At 39.2% G+C, this 20,300-nt stretch overlaps 1 protein-coding gene across 1 annotated transcript in view; it reads left to right on the forward strand.

Moving 5' to 3' along the window:
• UVRAG (UV radiation resistance associated) overlaps positions 1-20,300 on the forward strand; it is a 333,170-nt gene that overhangs the window by 54,515 nt on the left and 258,355 nt on the right. Inside the window, exons 4-5 of the mRNA XM_032166960.2 lie at positions 9,919-10,080; positions 15,285-15,359. Of these exons, the coding sequence (XP_032022851.1) occupies positions 9,919-10,080; positions 15,285-15,359 (237 nt within the window). The remainder of the gene's footprint in view (positions 1-9,918; positions 10,081-15,284; positions 15,360-20,300) is intronic.

A 20,300-nucleotide genomic window follows, 5' to 3' on the forward strand; every position in this document is an offset into this window, starting at 1 on the left:
AAAAATGAGTTTTTAACTTTTATTAGAATATTAAAAATCTCATGGTGGGAGTATACTGATAGCTAATTTGTGTGTGTTTTGAAATGTCTCTCTACATGGATTTTTTAAATGAAGAAGAGGTATCAATTATAAGTACCCACCTATGATTGAAGTAGCATGTTGGACATGTCATATACATTATTTCTCATCCTGATAATAGCATTCCAAGCTAAGAGATATGCTTGTTTTACAGCTGAGGAACCAGGTTCAGCAGGCTGAGGAACTTGATCTAGGTCACACCGCTAATAACTGGTAAAACCAGTGTTCCAGAGCCCTGCTGTTTTGCAGCCTCCCTTATATCCCACTTCCTTCCACTGATTAAGTCTGCTAGAGGGCTAACAGAGGTCAGTGATAGGCTTTATCATTGAATAAACAATTTCTAGAGCATGCATTTTAGGGGAAGCATGTGGCATAATTTATCAGAACTATAAAGTTCTGTTGAGATTGTGACTGAGCTGTTTTTAAATCTTTGGGAAAAAAACTGGCTAAACAGTACAAACACTTTTTATGAGTTACTGATCTGAGTAATTCTCAAACCAACTTTATGTTTCAGTTGAATTATGATTGAATGAATTACCATTGAGAGTGTGTGTGTGTGTGTGTGTGTATGTGTGTGTGTAGCTTATGTCAGATTATGTTACTGTCTTTTAAACTGCGTCATCTTCAAGGTTTTCCAACTTCTGTCAGGTTAACTACATGATTTGAAGGGAGACAGAGATAATCAATACATGGAATTGTATGTAGTACCAGGGAAGAACAGGATGCCATGAAAACATGTAAAAGTGTTATTTATGTTAGTTTGGAGGGAGAAGTTAGGAAAGATTTCTAACAATTAGTAATTTCTAAATTGAGATAAGAAGTCTGAATAAAAGTGAATGAGACAGGGAAAGAGAGTTTATTGTGTTAATAGTAATGGTAAAATCAGTATGCTATTCCAGTGAGATGTGTTGCATGGTTTCAGAAAGTTAGAACACATTTTATGAGTTCTTGGTTGTGTTCTTGTAACCATACATTTGTTATCAAGCAACAGTAATAAATAATGGTTTTATGTCCTCTTGTGGGTGTGTGGTAGTGAACTTTTCAGAGCTTATAAATATCCTGATATTCTACTATTGTACTTTTCAGTGAATATGGTGGTGTAGGTCCCTGGATGATATTAGTACTTGATTAATTTGTTCCATGTAGAAATTGGGCAGGTATGTATAGGTTAAATATAAATAAAAAAATCATCTGGGTCTATATAGTAAAAATAGTAGGCTATAAAATCTTTGAATGTGTGGCAGGCTGTATCTGCCTGTATCCGAATGTACCAACTTAGGAATTATTGCTCATTGTCTGGCAACTATTTTGTAATAGTATAAAGGAGAGTCTTTGTAATCAGAAGATTGACAATAGCTCTACTGTATCAGTGTTGTATTGGCTTAGAAAGAACACCCAGGTCATCTATTCAACCACACGAAATAACTTCAAAAAACTTCCCTGTCCTCCAGAGGCATTTGATTTTGAATGAAGTATTTAAGAATATTTGCTACAACAACCCCCAAGAGTATCTATCCCTCTTTCTTGCCATGCATTATGCCCCTTCAGATACATTCACCAAGTGTCATTTTTTCACTTTGAAAGGAGGTATTATTTTCTGCCTTTCCTGATACTTTATCACTCTAATAGTAATAGGAAATTATGCTACTTCATATTTTAGAATATATTTACTCTTATTGAAAGGCGGTCTTACACAAAGGGGAGTAAATGACTACCTTTTAGAGTGGTATAATTTGAAGACCAGGAAGGTTTAGCTTTAGGACATACATCAGGAAGAGATGACTTCATTTGATTTATTTCAGTGGGGCACCTCTTGTTTTTTCCCTTGTTGGATCTTTAAAAAAAATAGTTTCATTACTTTTTGTTGAGATATTGTACACATCTAGTAAATGCACAAATAACAGCCTTATGACATTTCAAAAGGAACTGATCAATGAAACACGATCATCTTTTGCTTTTCTTTGTTTTATTTATTTATTATTTTGATACGGAGTTTCACTCTTGTTGCCCAGGCTGGAGTGCAATGGTGCGATCCCGGCTCACTGCAACAACCTCTGCCTCCAAGGTATAAGTGATTCTCCTGTCTCAGCTTCCCAAGTAGCTCAGATTACAGGCATGTGCTACCATGCCTGGCTATTTTTTTATATTTAATAGAGCTGGAGTTTCATCATAACATGTCAGTCAGGCTGGTCATGAACCCTAGACGTCAGGTGATTTGCCCACCTCGGCCTCCCAAAGTGCTGGGATTACAAGCATGCGCCACTGCGCCCGGCCTATCTCTTGCTTTTCAGTCACTACCTTTTCCCAGAGAGAATCTCTCTTCTGACTTCTAACACCATAGCTTAGTTCTGCCTGGTTATGAACTTTTACATGGCATATGCCCTTTTTTTTTTTTTTTTTCCTTTTTTTTGAGAGAGAGTCTCGCTCTGGTTGCCCAGGCTTGAGTGCAATGGTGGGATCTTGGCTCACTGCAACCTCTGCCTCCCAGGTTCAAGTGATTCTCCCACCTCAGCCTCCCAAGTAGGTGAAGTGTGCACCACCATACCAGGCTAATTTTTTTTGTATTTTTAGTAGAGACAGGGTTTCACCATGTTGGCCAAATTGGTCTCGAACTCCTGACCTCAAGTGATCCGCCCACCTCAGCCTCCCAAAGTGCTGGGATTACAGGCACGAGCCACCGTGCCCGGCCTGCATCTGCTCTTTTGCTCAGCATAATATTTGTGAGATTCGTTCATGTTGTATATAGTAGTTCACTAATTCTAATGAACATATCCTTTGCTGAACATATGTGTGCATTTCTCTGAGGTATGTACTTAGAAGTGGAATTAAGTGCTAGGTTGTAGGTTATGTTCAGCTTTAGTAGATATTGCCAAATAATTTTCCCAAGCATTTGTACTAGTTACATTCTTACCAGCAGTGTGAGATTTTTAGTTGCTCTATTCTTGCCCAAACTTGGTATTATCCATCTTTTAAATTTTAGCCATTCTGGTGGGATTATGGAATTATGTTGTGGTTTTAGTTTAGTTTAATATGGTATTATGATATTTATGTTGTGGAGCACTTGTTCTGGAAAATCATGCCAGTTAATGCCAATTAAGAATAAACAAATCCCGAACAAGTATCGGAGTCTTTTTAAAAAAGTTGATGGGATATATTTGATCTAACTTGATAGTTGAGAAGCTCTTTTTCATCTTCTTTTTGACTATTAAAGGATAAGTGGAGTTGGTGGTCTGTTGAATTTCAGTTTAGTAAAATGTTACCATTTGAGTTTTTCATATCCATATTACCTTTTAGTGGATTTCCTGCCTCTCCCCTTTCTTAAATAAGGGAAGATTATTCAACCTTTTCTCAACAAGTCAAGGTTATCATGAGGAACATTAATGATTATATTATACTCGACCTTCAGGGGCTGCCTGGGACATAAGGCTCCATTATTCTTACTTTAGACAGTCCCCACAACATGGCCTTCCTTGTATACAAAAGTGATCTAATGCTGCCATTTTTTTTTTTTTTTTTTTTTTTTTTTGAGACAGGGTCTCACTCTGTTGCCTGGGCTGGAGTGCAGTAGCGCGATCTCGGCTCACTGCAACCTCTGCCTCCCAGGTTCAAGTGATTCTCCTGCCTCAGCTTCCTGAGTAGCTGAGATACAGGTGCGCCCCACCACGCCCGGCTATTTTTTGTATTTTTTTTTTTTTTTTTTTTTTGAGACGGAGTCTTTCTCTGTCCCCCAGGCTGGAGTGCACTGGCGCGATCGCGGCTCACTGCAAGCTCTGCCTCCCGGGTTCACGCCATTCTCCTGCCTCAGCCTCCCAAGTAGCTGGGATTACAGGCGCCCGCCACCACGCCCGGCTAATTTTTTGTATTTTTAGTAGAGACGGGGTTTCACCGTGTTAGCCAGGATGGTCTCGATCTCCTGACCTCGTGATCCGCCCGCCTCGGCCTCCCAAAGTGCTGGGATTACAGGCTTGAGCCACTGCGCCCGGCCTATTTTTTGTATTTTTTAGTAGAGATGGGGTTTCACCATATTGGCCAGGCTGGTCTCGATCTCTTGACCTTGTGATCCGCCTGCCTCAGCCTCCCAAAGTGCTGGCATTACAGGTGTGAGCCACCGCTCCCAGCCTGCTGCCATGATTTTAGAGTCAGTGTCAGATATTGACTTTGTCTTCCTGTTCCAGATATAACCAACCATATGACCTTAGACAAGTGACTTAATAATTCTTAGCATCAGCTTCTCCTGAAAAATTGGGATAGTGCTGTCTGTTTCACAGGACTCTTGAGTTTCGTGAAGATTAAGTAAGAATATATAGTCAAATTAATAGTATAGTACCTGGCACACTGAACCTTTGGTAATGGTGCTGGATATTGTAGAGGATAAATACACTGGTAGAAATCCCTGCGTTTGAGGAGCTCACATTCTGGAGGGGAAGACAGGCAAAAAAATCAGTCATGGTGATGTGTCATGCCAGGTGCCATAAGAAAGTTAACCACTCACAGGTTCCTATGGGAGCATAGAGGAGCGGCAGCCAGTCCCAAGGACATCAGTGAACACACAGCTTTCATTGTTCCCCCTCTCTTGTAATAATTATACCAGTAGTAAAAATGAGTAAAATGGTTTTTATTCTCTATTTATAAAGCATGATTCATATTAGGTGAGAAAGCGAATCACTTTTTCCAAATGAATCTTAAGCTATGCTTTCTGGTCTTGGCCTTAAATTTAATATTTTTGACCCCAAAGTGATTAGGTCTTCTTGCAGCAAAGTGCCAGGAATAGGGTTTTTTTTTTTTTTTTTTAAATTCTGCAAATATTTGAATACTTACTTTGTCTCCAGGTTACTGTATTATCTACTTGGGAAAACAATAGCAAGAAAAGCCCCCTCCTCACGGTGGGTGGCAGGCAGAGAAGGCTGACAGTTAAAGAGAACTGGGAAGGCTTCTGAGGAAGAGATGTTTGAACTGAAACCTAGAGGTCAGAGAAACGTTAACCAGGAAAAGAATGGGTGGGGGTAGAGGCAGGGAGGGGCTCCCACCAGAGGCTCTCAGCTTCCTCATTTCAGAACTTGAGGTGGAATAGGCAAATTCAAAGGTCGCTTTTATTGCTTTCATTCCTAGGATATGTAAGCTAGAGGAAGCCCTCATTTTGTCTCTTTCTATGTTGTACGCAGCTTGCTTGTTTGTCCTGTAGTTCATGTTAACTTAAATCCAGTATAGTGCTCAGCATGTAGTAAATGGCTCACAAATGATTGCCATTACTCATATAAGGTAGAGTTGGTGAAGGGTACTCAGTTCCAGGGGAGCAGGCACATCCTCAGGCTGCAGGCTAGAAGGCTTTTCCCCAGCATTCCTAGCTACAGGTTTCTCAGCGTCCTCGGTGGACAGTTGGGTGAACCAGTGAAGGGCCAGTTCCTTCTTAGCTAATCTGTAATGAATGATTCATTCTTGTAGTAGTGGTCTAGGCTTTGCTGTTATGTTTAGTCGTTTGTTTTTTCTCAGCCTTAGTCAGCTGTAGAGTCTGGTGATGGAGCAGCAAGAGCAAGTGTGAGACCTGTGGAGTCTCCCCACTTCCTTTCTCTCAGAGAATAGGGCATAGGCAGAGGGCGGAGTTCTTTCTTCTTTTTCTGCCTCTGGCTGTGAGATATAAAATAAGGAAATTGTTGACATTCTCTTTAGCCCGCCTTTGTTCTAAATTCTGTCTTTTGTAATTTGGTAGAAAGAAAAAAAAAACAACACCCACACACAAAATGAACATGAGACAAATTCTAGAGAACTACATTCAAATTCTGATACTGTTTTTACTAAGTGACCTTAGGCAAGAAGACTCAGCTTCTGTGTTTTATTGATTTTTAATTTTTCACAATTTAACATTCCTGCACAATCTAGATGCATCTTTAAACCAGTTCTTTTTGGTTGTATATACAATTATGATGCATTTTATGATTGGTGATGTCTTGGATTTGATGAAATATGGTATTTTGTCTTAACTATTGGAATTAACAAATTGTCTTATTTACTTCATGTGGGTTTATTGTTAGGATTAACAAGGTTAATTTATTCAGCAGATTAAATATTTGTATGTGCTAGAATAAGCATTCTCTGTGCCCTTTTTATCTATTATTAATACTTTATATAGTGACTGTCACTAGTAAGTATTAAAATAGTAGCTATTGCTATAATTAGTTTTTTATTACTATTCTGTTCAAGCTTCGTAAAAACCCTGTGAGGTGATGGTTTTATAACTGAAAATTCTGAGACACAGGGAATTATGTAATTCAACGACGTGGCTTCATTATAGCACTTTCCTCTCTACCGCTCTGCCTGTCAGCTCTCTTCATTTTTCAGAGGAAAGGCTGAAGCTACGTGATTCTTCAAAGCCATTCCACAAGCCAGTGGTTCTGTTTGGGTGATGGTCTGCTGCTGTTCCCAAGCCCATCCACATTTCTAGTGATTACTCCTATGTCTGCATAGCTTAGTAGTCACCCAGTGATTCGTGACTTTATGCTTAGATACCTCAAGCCAGTAACTTCTGCCAGTGGATTGTGAATTTTGTCCAGTTTTACTGTTGCTTTTTGGGGATAAATTTGCTGAGCTACTCATTTTATCATGTCAGACATCCTACCCCTTCTTTAGATTTACTCTTATAGGTACCATTTATTTGCTATTCATTCATTCTTGCAGCAAAAATGTTCTGAGTTCACTTTGCCTAAAGTGCATCCTTTAGGATTTTCTTTAGTGAGCATATGTTAGTGTCACACTCCCAAGTTTTTTTGTCTGAAAATATATTCATTATTACTCTGATTTGTGAAGAGTATTTTCATTGGGTGGATTTCTTGGTTGTCAGTTACTTGGTTTTATGTGTTCTGATATGGTTTTATTTATCTTGCTTAGGACCTGTTAGGTATGTAAACCTGTGAATTAGTTTTTTTTTTTTTAATCAGTCTAGGAAATTGCTCCTTATCTCTTTAATTCCTTGCCTCCTTCCTTAATCCATTTTCTCTCTCTGGACTGCTTGCTAAATGCATATCAGATCTTTTTACTCTGTCATCCATGTTTTTAACCTTTTTTTTTTTTTTCATATTGTTCTTTTTATCTCTGCTGCATTCTGTGTAATTTCTTCTTCCAAGGAAGGTTCTCCTCTCACTCGTCATGGCAACCTTCCCTACAGACATTTGTGTGTAGGGATTTGGTGGATTTAGTTTAGTTTCACTCATGCTGTTTAGGGGTATAGCCCTTTTGTGGTCCTCAGTGTGGAGAGGGACATTTTTTAGTCATGGGTGGGACCTGGGCCTGGCTCTTGAATTGTGCCCTTGCTTCCTTTAAGAATGCCAAAACTAGCCACGTGCAGTGGCTTACCCCTGTAATCCTAGCACTTTGGGAGGCTGAAGTGGGAGCATTGCCTGAGCCCAGAAGTTAAGAGACCAGTGTGGGCAACATAGTGAGACCCTGTCTCTACCCCAAAAAGAAAAAAAGAAAAAGAAAGAATGTGAAAACCAAAGCCCTGGCTTTGTATAGATCCGTCATGGCTTCACAACAAAGACCTCTAGATCTCCACTTATCTCTCTGGGTTCTTTCTTCCTTGGCTTGGAAATTCTTTGATGTTAATGGTGATTATTATTATTATTTAAAAAATATTTTAGCTGACATTTTAGTTGTTTTCAGTGAGAGGATTGTCTCGTCAGTCATTATCAGAAATGGATGGCTCCCTTCCATTCACCCATTTGCCCTTGGGCCATATAGCCTTTTATATTTACCCACATGTTTACAATTGCCAGTGCTCTCCATTCTTTCGCCTAGATCCAAGTCTATATCCAGTGTTGTTTCCCTTTAGCCTGAAGAACTTTAAGCATTTCTTGTAGTATGGGTCAGCATAGCTACTCCCAGACCTTATTGTTGTCTTCACATTTAATTGAAACTCTGCCCCTATTTAGCAGGGCTGCTAAAACAATTATAGTGAGATACAGACTGGAGGTCATTTAAGAGTGGAATTCTGCATAAATGTCTTCTTTTGAGAAGTGTCTGTTCATGTCCTTTGCCCACTTTTTGATGGGGTTGTTTGTTTTTTCTTGTAGATTTGTTTGAGTTCATTGTAGATTCTGGATATTAGCCCTTTGTCAGATGAGTAGGTTGCAAAAATTTTCTCCCATTCTGTAGGTTGCCTGTTCACTCTGATGGTAGTTTCTTTTGCTGTGCAGAAGCTCTTTAGTTTAATGAGATCCCATTTGTCAATTTTGGCTTTTGTTGCCATTGCTTTTGGTGTTTTAGACATGAAGTCCTTGCCCACGCCTATGGCCTGAATGGTAAGGACATGGATGAAACTGGAAAACATCATTCTCAGTAAACTATCGCAAGGACAAAAAACCAAACACCGCATGTTCTCACTCATAGGTGGGAATTGAACAATGAGAACTCATGGACACAGGAAGGGGAACATCACATTCCGGGTACTGTTGTGGGGTGGGGGGTGGGGGGGGCGGGGACAGCATTAGGAGATATACCTAATGCTAAATGACGAGCTAATGGGTGCAGGAAATCAACATGGCACATGGATACACATGTAACAAACCTGCACATTGTGCACATGTACCCTAAAACCTAAAGTATAAAAAAAAAAAAAAAAAAAAAGAGTGGAATTCTGTTGATCTTAGACTGAAATTCTTGCATGGCTAGCATTTAGTTTTTATACAATCCAGTATAAAACTGACTGCATAAATGTGTGTGCTTGGTTATCATCATGCTATTTGTGGTAGTATTTCAGTGTCCTCTCCCACCTCACACTTTGGTCAGGAAAAAAAAACTGCCACAAAGCCAAGAACAGTTAGTTACCCTTATCTGAAGACCCTTTGATTTACTGATTTACATAATATGAAAATTGGTAATTTAATACGTTGATTTTGTTTACATTCAGCAGTGAAAGCCCTTATGTTTAATGCAGGGGAAATAAGCGAAAGTAGTTGACGTATTACATTGTAGTTCATTCCTTTGATGTTATGAAAGCTCTTTAACATTTTCACTTTTCAGAGAGGGTTTCAACTCCCTGGACGATTCTCTTAATGAGAAATAATGTTCTTTCAGAGCATAAAGCTGACCTTGTTATTTTCATCTTGAAAACATTTCAATGGCCCCACTGTTGTACAGAGTAAAGTATTCCCTCCTAGCAAAAGGCATAAAAGATCCTTCAGTTCAGTTCCTTGTGTGTCTGTCCAGCTTTGTGTCCTGCCACTTTTGTATTGTGTGCTCCAGCAGTAGTCCTGAGTGTCCTGACCACACCTTGGCATTTTACACCTCTGAGCCCTTTTCATATTGTGTTCCTCTTTGCCTGAAATTACTTATTTTAATCTGGTGAAAGCCTACTTACCTGTTAAAAGCCAGGTTTCACAGCCTTTGTGATGTCTTCCCCTGTTAATCAGAGTTTCCTCTCTCTTCTGCTGTGTAGCCTTATGCGTAATTCTGTTATTGAACTTTGCACAAAACAGTGTAATTATTTAAATGGAGGTTTGAATCCAACAGTAAGTTGGAGCCTCTTTGAGGGCATTGTTTATGTGTTGGCTCTTAATAGTCACGTATTAAGTGTCAAATAAATGAATGAATTACCATATGAAATCATGTAAGTGAATGATAGGAATATACGCTTCTTCTAATGACTATAATAAGTAAGCAGAGAAATTCAAAAGTACCATTATCACCCCTTTTGTGTTAATTGTAATGTCTTCTTGGCTTACTTAAGTTTTCAATTTAATGTATTTATGAGGTCTTTTGGTTCTGAAAAACAAAATGATTTGTCACCTAATTGAAAGAATTGTAAACAAATAGAGTTGTCCTAAAGCGTGTTTTCATTTTCATGAGCAGAATCCCACGTGGCGAAGTCTCGATTTTGGAATTATGCCAGACCGTCTTGATACATCTGTGTCTTGTTTCGTGGTGAAGATATGGGGTGGAAAGGAGAACATCTACCAGCTGTTGATTGAATGGAAAGTCTGTTTGGATGGGCTGAAATACTTGGGTCAGCAGGTAATTTTTAGACTGTGGTTCCAAGTAGTTGTCATCTCCAAATTAACCTGTCTAACCTTTCTGTTGATTCTTCTGATTCTGCGTTTCCTATTATAAAGAGAGACTTTTATGACTGTTTACTTATATCACTAAGAGAGACCTTGATGATCATTTACATATGTTATTGTTTACTTATGTTACTTACGTTGTTATGTTTGAATCATTGCCTAGTTTAAAAAACACCTTTGTCCGAAGAAATCTATGAAGATGGATTTGTGTGTGTGTTTAGGAAAGAATGTGCTTTCTCATAGCATTTTGCTTTTTCTGTCTTACTGGATGTCCTCACCTAGAATCTGAAAATTAAGTTGAAATAAGGAATATCATGTTAAATACCTCTCTTTTGACCAGTAGTGTTATTCCAGGAATAAGAAGAGCTACTATTTATTGAGCACAGGATGACATGCTGCCTGGATTATATGCTGCCACTGGTTCTCCACCTTTGCTGTACCCGTGACTGATGTAGCTAATAGATTACAGTTCCCTTTTTTTTGAGACGAATTTTCACTCTTGTTGCCCAGACTGGAGTGCAATGGCGCGCGATCTCGGCTCACCACAGCCTCCGCCTCCCAAGTTCAAGCGATTCTCCTGCCTCAGCCTCCCTAGTAGCTGGGATTACAGGCATGCGCCACCATTTTTTAATGTTGGTAAAGTCCACTGTGTCAGTTTTTGCTATTGTGTTACATGCTTTTTGTGTCTTATCTTTGCCTAACCCAAGGTCACAAAGACTTTTTCCTTTCTTTTCTTTTGTAAGTTTTCTTCTAGAAGTTTTATAGTTTTAGGTTTTACATTTACATCAATGATCCATTTTGAATTTTCTATATAAAGTGCAAGGTTCATTGTTTTGCAGATGGATGAACAATTGTTCCTGTACTCTTTGTTGCAAAGGCTATTATTTCTCCATTGAATTACCTTGTCATCTTTGTTGAAAATCAATAGTTGAGAATCATTTATGTGGTTCTGTTTCTGGACTGTCTGTTCTGTTTCATTGATCTGTATTTCTGTCTTAATGCCAATACCAAATTATCTTGATTACTGTAGTTTTAAAATGTGTCTAGAATTCAGTCAATGAGTTCTCCAACTTTGTTATTTTTTCAAAAATTTTCTGGCTATTCTAGGTCTTTGGCCTTTCCATATACACTTTAGAACAGTTTGTCCATTTCTATAAAAATCCTGGGATTTTGATAGATGTTGAATCTAAGAAAATTTGGGGAGAATTAACTTCTTAATAGTATTGAATCTTTCAGTCTATACGTATGATATGTCTCTCCATTTATAAAAATTTTCTTGTAGTTTTCAGCATACAGATCTTGCACATATTTTGTTAGATTTGTACCTATAGATTTTTATGTTAATTTAAATGGTATTTCTTTTTTAATATTTCTGTTTTCAATTTTTTTTGCTAGTATATGTAGAAATATATATCTCTGTATTGAGCTTGTATTCTACACCCTTGCTAAACTCAAAAATCAAATCTGGTACTTTTTTTTGGTAGATTTCTTTTGTAGATTGCTTCCATAGGTCATGTATCATCCTAACTTGTGTGTTATGGAAGAAATTCTTGTGCTTAGTTTAAGTGGTTAGAACTTTGTATTAATAACAACAGCAATTGTATACCTCTTCAGTGTTTGGGTATCTTTTTACATACATACAATGACCTGGAGCTTTTTGAAGATCATGTGAACAAGTATTCTTTTCTTCCTCAGTATTTAAGAAAACAGAAGCTCAGAAAGATTAAGTGATTTGCCAAAGATCACGCAGTGTTTGGTGGATTTAGGCCATTAGTTGTTTCTTTGCTCAGACTGTATGTATTATTCATTTCACTAATTCTAGCAGCTGTCTTAAAAAGTATGCTGTTTTTCATAAAGATATCAAAATATGAGGTTGTGGTTAAGTTCTAAGTTCTGTAGTTTCCATATTAGGATTCTAACACAATTATTGTTAGGCCATTAACCTATAATTGATAAGTAAAGGATAGTACACATTACGCTTATTATCATAATTTAACAGTTCGGAAATGTACACAGTAGTGTGCAATATGATATAGCCAGTTTTGTTAAGCATGTTTATTAGTCAGGAACAAAGGGATCTTTCTGAGTTTTATGGTTGCCTGATTCCTAATACATTATTAGATTTTTTAATCAATGTTTTTTACGTCTAATTTCCAAAAATACTTTCATATCTTATTATCTCATTCTGTTTTTATGACACTCGTGCAAGATAGGGCAGGAAATGTTTTCTGGTTTTTGGCTGATGAAGGAATTAAAGTATACACCATTAACATTGATAAACTACTGTATGTTGTATAGAGTGCGGGGTACCAGGGCTGTAAAACAAGTCAGAGTTCCCTTCTCCGAAGAGTTCCTTAAGAAACAGTTAAAATTGGAATTAGAACTCAGGTTACTTACTTTTTAACCCCATATCTTTTCAAGTACTAGTACTATATTATTTCTTATTTTTCAACAAACTATTTTAATGCCCGTCTTCATGAAGTTTACACTTTGAGAACTTTACCTTCATGTTAGATTTGTTTCTCCCCGTACTTTCCCATCCATTTCTTTAAGTGTATATTTTTATTTTCTTCTAATTTTGTTTGTGGACAATTTGGAAAATTTTGAAAAGCACAGAAAAGAGAATAAAAAATTACACATAATTCTTCTGCCCAGCTGTAACCACTGTTAACATTTTGGTGAATATAATTTTAATCTTTTTTTCCCTGCGTATATATGTGTAAAAATGTTTTATGTTTATTAAATTTCAAGATCCTTCTAATCCTGAGACTGCTTTCATAATGTTTTCTCTTTTCTAAGATGAAAAACTCCTTGAGATTGATTTACAGTTTTTATTGTAAGTTTATGATTGCAGACTTATCTTTTGGTATTGTATTCAGTTCAGTAAATGATGTGGATAAACAGGGAGTATGTGATTAATTTTGCTTTGGTGATAGAGGTAGGAGATAATGGAAGTCACGGAAATGTTTACAGGAATCTTCTGCTGCTGGCTTCGACTACTTTCCATCTCTAGGTAGAGAAAGGAGAGATTCTGTTCTGGTAGTCCTTCTTGTCTTTCCCCCACTTGAACTTTCACTTAAAACCTTCAGGGCAGAAGAATTTTTTTTTTTTTTGCCACAACTCTTTCTGATGAAGTAACTAAATCTATTTATATATTTGGACATTTATATATTTGGATATAGTTGGACACTATATACTACTTCGAGGTTTTTTTTTTTTTAAATCTGAGTTCCTTAATTTTCTTTTTGAGACGGAGTCTCTCGCTCTGTCGCCCAGGCTGGAGTGCAGTGGCGCCATCTCGGCTCACTGCAACCTCCGCCTCCGGGGTTCAAACAATTCTCCTGCCTCACTCAGCCTCTCTAGTAGCTGGAATTACAGATGTGCACTGCCACGCCCAGCTAATTTCTCTTTCTTCTCTTCTCTTCTCTTCTCTTCTCTTCTCTTCTCTTCTCTTCTCTTCTCTTCTCTTCTCTTCTCTTCTTCTTTTCTTTTCTTTCTTTTTTGAGACAAGGTCTTGCTTGGTCGTCCGGGCTGGAGTCCATTGGCGCGCTCTCGGCTCACTGCAACTTCCGCCTCCCGGGTACAAGCGATTCTCCTGCCTCAGCCTCCCGAGTAGCTGGGATTACAGACGCCCGCCACCATGCCCGGCTAAATTTTCTGTTTTCAGTAGGGACGGGGTTTCACCATGTTGGCCAGGCTGGTCACAAACTCCTGACCTCAAGTGATCCACCGCCTTGGCCTCCCGAAGTGCTGGGATTACAGGCTTGAGCCACCGTGCCTGGCCCAAGGTTTTTTTTTTTTTTTTTTTTTATAGACTGAGTCTCGCTCTGTCGCCCAGGCTGGAGTGCAGTGGCGCGATCTCGGCTCACTGCAAGCTCTGCCTCCCGGGTTCACGCCATTCTTCTGCCTCAGCCTCCTGAGTAGCTGGGACTACAGGCGCTCGCTGCCACGCCCAGCTAATTTTTTGTATTTTTAGTAGAGACGGGGTTTCACCATGTTAACCAGGATGGTCTTGATCTCCTGACCTCGTGATCCAACCGCCTTGGCCTCCCAAAGTGCTGGGATTATAGGCGTGAGCCACAGCGCTCGGCCCCAAGTTTTGTATTTTTAGTAGAGACGGGGTTTCGCCATGTCGGCCAGGCTGGTCTCGAATTTTTCACCTCAAGTGATCCACCCGCCTCGGCCTCCCAAAGTGCTGGGATTACAGGTGTGAGCTACCGGTGCCTGGCCTCAGTTCCTTAATTTTTAAAGTTTTATTCCTTCCACCTTTTAAATGAAGTTTCGATTGGGATGCACTGACTGAAGCTCACCTCATCTGAAATAGAGTGGTTTGCAGACAATAATAAAAGAGACTGGTTTGCAGACAATAATAAAGACTTTAGGGATTGGATACTATTGCTTTTTAAAAAATTGTTTTTTTGAAAATAGAATATATTAATCTTTTAGTTTGTTCTAGGGCTTCATTTTTTTTTCTTATTTTTAAGACGAGGTTGTGCTCCCTCACTCATGCTGGAGTGCAGTGGTGTGATCATGGCTCACTGAAGCCTTGACCGCTCAGGCTCCAGCAGTCCTCCCACCACAGCCTCCCGAGTAGCTGGGACCACAGGTGTGCACCATCATGCCCGGCTAATATTTTGTATTGTTACTGTTATTTGTAGAGAAGAGGTCTCGCTATGTTGCCCAGGCTGGTCTTGAACTCCTGAGCTTAAGCTATCTGCCCATCTCTGCCTCCCAAAGTGCTGGGAATATAGGCATGAGCTACTGTGCCAGGCCTAGGCTTCATATTTAAAAAAATACTTTTAGACTTAATAAATTGTGTTTTCTTTGGGGTCAGAGAGTGTAGAATATGCTTCTGAATACCCTGTTGTTCAGAAATAGCCATTCCATAACAACCTCAAGAAATGTTTGTGAAAGATACGTGAGTGATGGTGCCTGTGATCGCATGTGATAGTTTTGCAAGGCCTTTGACTAAAGCAGGAAATGCTGAATTGATCACCTGGTCTTTTGAATAGTGTTTGGTTTTCTGCTAGTATGTTTAGATGTAGTCAGCCTGTTTCTCAGTATTGAAGTAGATCCTGTTGTAACTGTCATTCTCTGGTTATATTAAAACATGATTGGAATAAAAATAATGAATACTGTATTTTCCTCCTCTCTTAGATTCATGCCCGAAACCAAAATGAAATAATTTTTGGGCTGAATGATGGCTACTATGGTGCTCCATTTGAACATAAGGTAAGAAGATCCTTGTAATGTTATGAATTTTGTTTAGTGCAGGTGTGCCTTGCAGGTGTACATGGTAAATATAATCCTGAAAAGCTCTGCGTAAATAGAATCATGCTGTAAATTTGTTGCTTAGTGTGGCTTAAGGTGACTGCTTTTTAATGTGAAAACTCATTCTGTAAGGCACATAACCATCCAGTCCATCTTTTCTAAATCCAGATTATATTAATTTTTCTACAGGAAATCTGGAACTAGCTGTTTTCTCTTATTCTACATAATTCTTTGGGGGTTAAGAAAGGATGGTGAATTTTGATTAAATGCAATACAGTTTTATTAAATGTTTCAGATATCTTTTATAACTTTCAATACATTTAAGAAAATATGAATCAGGTTGTTTTATAGTCGGCATTATCTCTACATCTAAAAGTTATTAGAGAAAGGAAAGGGAAGCGAATTCATATTTACCAAGTACCTGCTATCTATGGTACTGTGCCAGGTGATTCTTGTCCTTTTCCTCACTTAATACTAGCCAAAACCAATGTGGTTTGTTTTGTTCTCTCCATTTTATAGTTAAGGAAAAAGGTTGTTTGAGATGAGCTTCATAACCAATGTGGTTTGTTTTGTCCTCTCCATTTTATAGTTAAGGAAAAAGGTTGTTTGAGATGAGCTTCATAGGTTCACTCATCTAGAAAGTAGCTGAGCTGAAATCTCAGGTTGCCTGCCTCTAAAGCCTATGCTTTTTCTATTCTACTATGGTGTTCTACCCTGCAACCCTGTGCATTATTTGCTCTTAGTGATCATGTCGCTTCATAGCTCTTGGTTGTCTGAAATGCTATTGCTTAGAGTACTTCATTTATTCAACAACGTTTTATTGAGCGCCTGCTGTATGTCAGCCACTGTACTGTACTCCAAGTGCTAAGAACACAGTGGTGAGCAAATGGATAATTTCCTGCTGTTGTGGAGTATATGGAAGAGGCAAACACTGATACAGTAATCTAACAGATAAACATGTAAACACAAATGGTGGTAAATGCTATGTAAGCATATAATGAGGGCCTAACCGATTCTAAGGGCTCAAGAAAGGTCTTCTTGGGGACTTGACTTTTAAAGCTACACTCCAGATGATGAATAGAAGTGAACTGTGTAAAGGGAGTAGGGAGTAGGGGCTGAATAGAGAGAGTATTTCAGGCAGAGGAGGTTAACATGTTGGAAGGCCATGAAATAGAAGGGAACATGGTGAGTTTTAGGGACTAAAGGAAGGTCAGAGTGATGACGGGGAGTGATACCTGATGGGGCCGGAGAGCTAGGCAGGGGCCACAGCACACAGAACTTGTAAAGGATTTTACCCTAAGAACAGGGGTCTGTGTGAAAGGATTTTTAGCACAGCAGTGATATTATCAGATTTGCGTTTCAATGATTTCATTCTGGCTGCAGTAGAGACTGATTGTAGAAGAGGCAAGAATATTTGTGGGAGATCAGTAAGGAGGATCTTACAGTATATCAGATAAGAGATGTGATACTTTGAAACAGGGTGACAATAGAATAGAGAGAAGATAGATCTAAGAAAGTTTTGGTAGATAAAATCATTAGGACTTGCTGATGCTTTGAATTTAAGGCATAAGAAAAAGGAGGTGTCATGGATGACTTTTGGGTTTCTGGCTTAGATGAAGTAACTGGATGGATAAAGGTATCAGGCACTGAGAAAACTAAGAGACACTGGAGGAAAACCAGGTTTGGTGGAGGCAGATTGTAAATTGCGATTTGATCCTGTGGAGTTTGAGATGCCTTTGAGATATCCATGTGTAGACAGAAGTAGGCATTTGGATCCATGAGTCTGAAGTTCAGAGGAGAGGTCTGGGTTAGAAATATTTATGTGGGGCCAATGACAAACAGTCATTGAAGTCATGAATGGTGATAAGATGGACTAGGAACAGGCAGTACTGTAGGAAGAAAGGGGGCTAGGTACCCAAGCCTGGAAGACCTCCAGCTTTTAAAGGCCACATAGACAAGGGGGCACCAGAAAAGATGACTGAGAAGAAGTGGTCCAAGGAAAAGAGAGCAAAGTTTTGTGTAGAATCTCAAAGTCCAAAGAAAGAAAGGGTTTTGTTGTTGTTGTTGTTATTGTTGTTTGTCTTTTTGCTTGTTTTTTTTAGAAGAGAGAGTGATCAAATAGGAGGACCAAAAATTGCCCATTGGATTTAGCAAAATGGAAGTTATTCAAGTGACTTCTTCAAAATTCAGTTCAAACTCTGATAGACATTTTTCTTTCTTTATTTCAAAGCTCTCCTCTTCTAAGTTCCTATATCAACATGCTATGTATACCTTTGACATAGGATATACCACTTTGCAACTAGGCTTGTCTATCTTCCTTTCTAGCCTGTAAGCTTTTGAAGGACAGATTTCTATAAATAATATTGAATTCCCAGCATCTGCCACAGTTTTTGGGGTATGCAGTTTGCTTAGTAAAAGTGTTTGTGATTTAATGAAATAATTATGGGACTGCTACTGCTGCTGGTTCATAATATCTCATGTACAGAGTTAGCTGTTCTAATACTGTTGCAACATTAAGTTCCTCCTGCAACTGGTATAACTCACCTTTTAAGACAATATCTGGCACATATAATAATAATATTAATAGCCAAAATGTATTGAGCATTACTGTATATCAAACACTGTAAGAGCTTCACATCTATTGTTGTATTTAATCCCCCAAGAACCTTATAGCCAAATCCTCAGAGCTGTTGAGATTTTGAGTAAGCCAGTAACTAATACTTCTTTCTTCTTCTCCTGAGTTTGGAGCAAGTTCAGAAATAGGTGATAGTCTGTAATCCCAGTGGATTTTGGGAGGCTGCGCTGGGAGGATCACTCGAGCTCAGGAGTTCGAGACCAGTCTGGGCAACGTAGCAAGACCTTGTCTGTACTAAAATTCAAACAAAAAATTAGCCAGGTGTGGTGACACGTGTCTGTAGTCCCAGCAACTTGAGGGGCTGAGGTAGGAGGATTGCTTGAGACGAGGAAGTTGATGGTGCAGTGAGCCCTGATGGTGCCACCGCACTGGGCAACGGACGAGACCTTGTCTCGGGGGCGGGGGGAAAGGATAGGTAAATGGAGATCAGAACATTGGCTTTATTATTAATAAAACTGATGGACAAATGTGGTTTAAATTCTGTGACTAAAAGAGTTTGCTGTGACTAAAAGGGCTTGTTGATTCCTTCTATATACTTCCTCCTGGACTGAACCTCCCCCACAAAATAACAAAACAAATGAAACCAAGGTCTTCCTCTTATAGGAACAAAGCCTGAGCCTCCAAGCCAGAAGCAAAGTTTGTACGCATGGTTAGACAGGTTGTTTCTGATTGGAGATAACCTGGAAAGAATTAAGCCAGTCACACACAGGTCCGTCTCTGAAGCCCAACCATCAGATCAGTCATCTGCTGGTCCTGGAGAGGAGTGAGTGGAGAAACTGCAGATGCTCCTTTCATGACCTTTTCTCCTGAGAAATGGAGTGGGGCATTTGTCTCCTGTAGGGGAACATGGGAATGCAGAGTAATGTTTCCCTCTAACAGGAATAATAGCTAGTATTTAGTGAGCACTTTGTGCTGGCACTATTCTAAACGCTTTACACATTTTACCTTATTTAAACCTCACACTTGGCCTTTCATAGAAGAGGAAGCTGGCACAGAGAACTTAAGTAACTTTCCCCAAATTACACAGCTCCCTAAGTAGCAGAGCTGCGATTCAAAATCAGATGGTCAGTACATGCTTATTGAATATATGATCGTAATAAGTGGTGTGCTTTCGCCTATTGTCCTTCAGTTAGTGAGCTTTGTTAATTGGACAAGTTCAGCAGATCTTGCCCCCTTCACCAGCTTTCAAATGAACACCTGACATGTAGACTGAACCTTAAAAAACCTTTTTTGTCTTTTTTAACAAAGCCACAAGCAGAGTTTCCAGTCAAGATGACATTGTAAGTGTACACTTTGAGACCTTCCTCAGCACCAAACAAAAAGCAAGGATTGATGAAATCAGAGAAATGTAAAAGAAATATTCCTGGCCAGGTGCCGTGGCTCACACCTGTAATCTCAGCACTTTGGGAGGCTGAGGCAGGTGGATCATAAGGTCAGGCATTCAAGACCAGCCTAGCCAACATGGTGAAACCCCGTCTCTACTAAAAACACAAAAATTAGCCAGGCGTAGTGGCGGGCACCTGTAATCCCAGCTACTCTGAAGCTGAGGCAGGAGAATTGCTTGAACCCAGGAGGTGGAGGTTGCAGTGAGCCACCACACTCCAGCCTGGGGACCAGAGCAAGACTCCATCTCAAAAAAAAAAAAAGAAGAAATATTCCTTCCTAAAACAAACAAGAAATCAAGGCAATAAACATCTCCTAAACAGAAATGGAATAGAAACACAAAGAAGTGGGAAGAAGCAGAAGACTTGGGCCTTCTGGCCACCCTCCCCAGAAGTAGGCAGAAAGATGGGCTCCTCAGGGCAAAATGAGCACTAAACGAGCACGAGAAGCTGAGTGGGGCTCTCCCTATTAAAAAAAAGGCCAAGAAAAGACAGCTTAGAGAAACTGCAGAACTTTAAGAATAATCCTAAAAGGGGAAATTTGAAAAGCTACCAGCGAGAAAGGAAATATTACTTACAAATTAGGCTGACGGCAGACTTCTCATCAGCAGCAGTAGATGCCAGAAGAAATATGTCTTCAATGCGCTGTTAATTATTAATTGTTTCTAGTAAACTTTTAGTCAAAAGTGAGGGTAATTTGAGACCAGCTGGGGCAACATAATGAAATACTATCTCTACCAAAAAAAAAAAAAAAGCCAGGCATGGCACATGCCTGTAGTCCAAGCTACTTGGGAGGCTGAGGTGGAAGGATTGTTTGAGCCAGGAATTTGAGGTTGCAGTGAACTGTGATCGCACCATTGCACTCTAGCCTGTGTGACAGAAAAA

Source organism: Hylobates moloch, unplaced genomic scaffold, assembly GCF_009828535.3.
Source record: "Hylobates moloch isolate HMO894 unplaced genomic scaffold, HMol_V3 SCAFFOLD_11, whole genome shotgun sequence".
In the NCBI taxonomy this organism is placed as follows: Eukaryota; Metazoa; Chordata; class Mammalia; order Primates; family Hylobatidae; genus Hylobates; species Hylobates moloch.